Below are 4,936 nucleotides of genomic sequence, written 5' to 3'. Positions count from 1 at the left end.
AAACCCAGAACTGCAGTGTCAGGCAGGGAAACAGCCCGATGCTGTATCATTTTAAGTCCTTTGGTTGCTAAAAAGAGAAGCTAACTGGATCACTTAAGCCAAGAAAGTGGTTGGATACTGCAGGGTTGATGAAGAACCATATTTTTCCAGGATCATGGACCAGGAGAGTTTTGGTAAACCAGATAAGAAGTACTAGGCCACCATAGAGAAAAGTCAGTTCCATATTCTGTGCTTGTTTCACTCAGTAATCCAATTCCAGGGAGAAAGTGCTGGAATGGTTTAGTTTAGGGATACCAAATCAACACCCTGTATACGGTGAGGGCAGAGGGAAGCACTTTGGGTCTTTGTTGTTGTTGTTGTTGTTGTTGTTTTTGAGGGAAGTACTTTGATCAAACTGCCAAAGACAAAAGACTGTAGGGAATATGGTCCATATAGTTTCCCAAAGACAAATCCACATACAGTTATCAGGAAGGGGGAATGAGTACACAGCAGGAGAATCAACGGATCTCATGAGAGATGCCCTATGGCTGAGGAAAGTGGTGGCTTATCGGATGCCAGGAGGCTCAGCCTTTTACCTCTTCCTCTCCACAACTGCACTGGGGACGGGGTTGATGGTTCAATGACTGTGGAGGCCGAGAAAATTTTAAGGCCATTCCACTTTAAGTTCAGCGTTAGCACAAGTACAGCCATCCCAGGCCCCTGTGAATAAGAGCTGAAATTTACATTACCTCAGTTCCAGGAAGAAAACAGCTTATGCTGAGTGAAGTAAGTCAGTCGGAGAAGGACAAACATTATATGTTCTCATTCATTTGGGGAATATAAATAATAGGAAAGGGAAAATAAGGGAAGGGAGAAGAAATGTGTGGGAAATATCAGAAAGGGAGACAGAACGTAAAGACTGCTAACTCTGGGAAACGAACTAGGGGTGGTAGAAGGGGAGGAGGGCGGGGGGTGGGAGTGAATGGGTGACGGGCACTGGGTGTTATTCTGTATGTTAGTAAATTGAACACCAATAAAAAAAAATAAAAATAAAAATAAAAATAAAAAATAAAAAAAAAGAAAACAGCTTACAGCTTAACGCCCTAGAAAGCCTCATATTAGAATAAGAACAGAGCCCAAGCCAAGGGCAAGAAGCCCCATATTATAATGAGAACAGAGCCCAATGCCCTGGAAGGCCCCATATCAGAATGTAAACAGAACTTGAGAAATTCCTCCACCCCTTCTGGAGGTCCCCTAGACCAGCCCTTAAAACTAAGCTGAAACCCACCTTGGGGTCCAAGTCCCTGCTCCGCTGTGTCGGGTATACTTGGACCCAAGCTCGAGCTTGTAAATAAACCCTCGTGTGTTTGCATCGGTGTCAGCTCCTTGGTGGTTTCCCGGATTCGCAATCTTGGGCACAACATGACCACTTCTATATTTCAAAGGATAGTAGTACTGAAGTTCCTAGTCTTGGTCACAATTGTCCAAAGAAGTAGGTCAAGCAGATTTCAGCGGTGAAGACTCAGAGTTTCAAAGTAGGAAAAAGAGTTTGGTTAGATTGTAGACCACTTTCCCTTTAGTATTTGCATTGGGGTTGATGTGTTGGCCTTCTTTGCCCTCTCCCTTCTAATAGGGATCTGCTAAACTAGTAGATCCATATCCTTATATTGGAATCACCCAGGACTTATGTTTGCATGAATACATATTCCTGGACTGTGAGCACAAAGTTTCTGATTTGATAGATTGGGTGGGGCCCAGCCTGGGTTTGACATCTCCATGCTGAACGACCACCCCAGGTGTTTCTGAACCACATCTTTAAAAAATGCTGTGCATTCCTGAAAGGTCATGAGGGCACAGACTATATTACATTATTCACCACAGTGTCCTGAGAGCCTCGAGAAGTGCCTGACTTGTTTGTTGTTTGATGCCAAATTAAGGAGAAGACACCTGGGAAGATGAAAGCATTGGCAGAACTGGTCTGATGACAAAGAACAGAAACTCATTCAGTCTGGTGCAGTAGTTGTATTTTTATACTGTTTGTCATATTAGATTACCACCGTAATCCTGAGTGGTGGCAGGGCAGGGGTTATTCCTCACACCCTTTCCTGTTTATACAGGGTGAAACTGAGCCTCAGAGAGACTAGTCCAACAACCCACATTGAAGGGTTTTAGTCCATCCAACTCCAAGTCCCTTAACACCAAATCCAGCATCCTGGGAGTACTATAGTACATTACCTTCCAAGGGTGGAGCTTCTGGGTTTCTAATCTATGAGGATAGCTATGTGAATAATGAATGGAGACCATTAACTGAGCACCAACTGTGTTCCAAGCACTGTGCTAGATGCTTCCATACATCTCTTTGTTTAATGGTAACAACTCAGTGTAGGAAGTATGGCTACTATTCCCGCTTCACAGATGAGAAGACTGAGGCTCAGGAAAGTCAAATCCTAGTTTGTACAACCAAGAAAATAAAGAGAGACAATTCAGATCCAGGTTTGTCTTCTAGAAAAACTAGATCCCTTCAAAAGTAGCCCATAAACTGAAGGGAAGAAACTTCTCCTCTGATGTATTTACCCATATTCAAAAAAATATTCTTACTGAGCTTTAGAGAAGAAATAACGTAATTCGTGTACCAGGCTAGTTATTAGAGATCAGTAAATCAGGGCACTGAGAAGGATAGGACATCAACCCAAATTGGCTTAAATAAAAGACAAATTTACTCGTTCACCTAAGAGGAATTCCTAAGGGCAAGACACACTTTGGGCATGGCTGGATCCAGAAACTCGACAAAATCAGAACCACATCTTTCCCCCCACCCACCACCATTGGTTCTGATTTTCTTTGCAATGACTCCATTATCAAGCAGGAACTCCTCTGTTAAAGACCAGAAGACCAGATAGCTGATTGCCTCTACAAGCTTACATCCTTAACAGCTATGAACAAAGAGAAGTTTGAACAAAAATCTCAGTGTCTGGCTCTCCAAAGTTAAGATCTAAAGCCCCTAACTACTTAGTCCTCCCTTTATCGATAGCGTTTGTCTTATAATCTTAGAGTTCCTCCCACAAAGACACAGAGTGTATTTCCTTACCCCATGACTTTGGATATGGCCATGTGACTTGCATTGACTAATGGTATCTTATTGGGTGGCACATGACCATAGCTTTGAAAATCATTTGAACAAGGGAGCCTTCTCATTCAGCTATTGTAATGAGAAAAACCATGCCAGAGCTCTGTTCCCAGGAGAAAAATGGGAAATGTGTGGACCAGAGGGTCTTCTAGCTAAACCAAGCCTATGATGGTGAGCACTCATGGGCATGAGCCAAGATCAGAAGAACCACCCAGATGACACCAACCCAAATTAGCTAACCCTCAGCTGATTGACGATTAACAGCAATATGTGACATGTTTTAATACAGTACATTCTAGGATGGTTTTCCATGCAGTACTCTTGTGGCACTTACTAATAATACACTCTAGTTGGCCCAATTAGGTTCATTTATCCACCACTACCAAATAATAGTAATCAGGGATTGAATGCTCTGCCACGAGCCTTTTCTTGGACAGGAAGGTGGAACCAGCACCACCATGACCGGAAGAGGAAAACAATAGAGTTTTCCAGAAAAAAGTCAGAGCACTGTATGATATATTTGCACATAGATCCGTGTCAAACATCCATCAACAATTCCTGAAGAAGTCATTCATGGGGTCCAGATTCCTGGCCATGGCAACACACGCGTCCCAGGGCAGCCCTCACCTCCTTGTTTCGAAGGCTGTAGATGAGGGGGTTGAGCATGGGGGTTACCAGGGTGTAGGACAAGGACACCACCTGCTTGCTCTCCGGGGAGTAGCTGGCCTTGGGTCGCAAGTGGATGACCCCCGTGGTGCCATAAAACAGAAGCACCACGACGAAGTGAGAGGCGCACGTGGACAGGGCCTTGTGGCGCCCCCTGGCAGATGGCATCCGCAGCACGGTGGCCAGAATCTTGGTGTAGGACGCGGCTATCAGACAGAAGGGAACCATGATAACCAGCACCGTGGCCGCCAACACGTTGGCCTCGAAGACTCTGGTGTCTGCACACACCAGGCTCAGCAGAGGCGCGATGTCACAGAAGAAGTGGCGGATGCCTCGGGGCCCGCAGAAGGGGAAGCGGAACAGCCAGATGGTGAAGACCAGAGACACAGGGACGCCAGCCAGCCAGCACGTGGCGGCCAGCAGGTGGCAGAGCCGCGGGCTCACGATGGCGCCATAGCGCAGAGGCCTGCAGATGGCCACGTAGCGGTCCCAGGCCATGGTCGTCAGGAGGAAGCACTCGGACGTGACGCAGGACAACACCAGCAGCAGCTGCAGGGCGCAGCCGGCGGGAGACACGCCCCGCCCGGGCCGCAGCAGGGTCAGAAGCAGCTGCGGCACGATGTCCAGCGAGAAGCACATCTCCACCAGGGCCAGGTGGCGCAGGAACAGGTACATGGGCGCGCGCAGGGCCGGGTCCAGGGCGGTCAGCAGCACGATGAGCGCGTTGCCCAGCAGCGTGAGCAGGAACATGGCCAGGAAGAGCGTGGCGAGCAGCGGCCGCAGCGCGGGCACGTGCGCGAAGCCCAGCAGGACCAGCTCACTGGGGACGCAGCTCTGGTTGGCGCAGGGGGGGGCTTCGGGGGCGCCCGGGGGGGCCCAGGCGGTCGGCATGGCCCCGGGCGGGGGCGTGGCGGGCAGGAAGCCTGCGGGAGGGGACGGGTTGAGCTGAGGCTATGGAGAGCAGAGCTGCACCTGCCGGGGCTCTGTCTCCTCAGTGGGTGCTGCCCAGAGCAGATAAGCTCATGCCATGTGCAGGGCCCTCCCTGAGGGCCCCCATGAGCCTGGTAGGAGATCCCGGGGCTTACAAGGCTCACAAAGCCCTGACTGGCCTGGCCCACCCACCTTCTGACCTCTCCTCCATGGAGTTGCATCCACCATGCCTGA

At 48.8% G+C, this 4,936-nt stretch overlaps 1 protein-coding gene across 1 annotated transcript; it reads right to left on the bottom strand.

The window, feature by feature from the left end:
• Positions 1-2,673: 2,673 nt before the first annotated feature.
• Positions 2,674-4,663, bottom strand: LOC112643667 (olfactory receptor 10A7-like). The gene has a single exon (XM_025421824.3). The coding sequence runs from the start codon at positions 4,661-4,663 to the stop codon at positions 3,674-3,676; it is 990 nt and encodes a 329-aa protein (XP_025277609.2). The 3' UTR covers positions 2,674-3,673.
• Between the last annotated feature and the right edge of the window lie 273 nt (positions 4,664-4,936).

This window comes from Canis lupus, chromosome 1, assembly GCF_003254725.2.
Source record: "Canis lupus dingo isolate Sandy chromosome 1, ASM325472v2, whole genome shotgun sequence".
Taxonomy (NCBI): domain Eukaryota; kingdom Metazoa; phylum Chordata; class Mammalia; order Carnivora; family Canidae; genus Canis; species Canis lupus.
Note: the sequence above shows the minus strand (reverse complement) of the source record. Positions and strands in the feature narration are given on the sequence as shown.

Excerpts from the sequence above, each read along its gene's own strand:
- LOC112643667 (XM_025421824.3), bottom strand. The coding sequence starts at position 4,663 with ATGCCGACCGCCTGGGCCCCCCCGGGCGCCCCCGAAGCCCCCCCCTGC.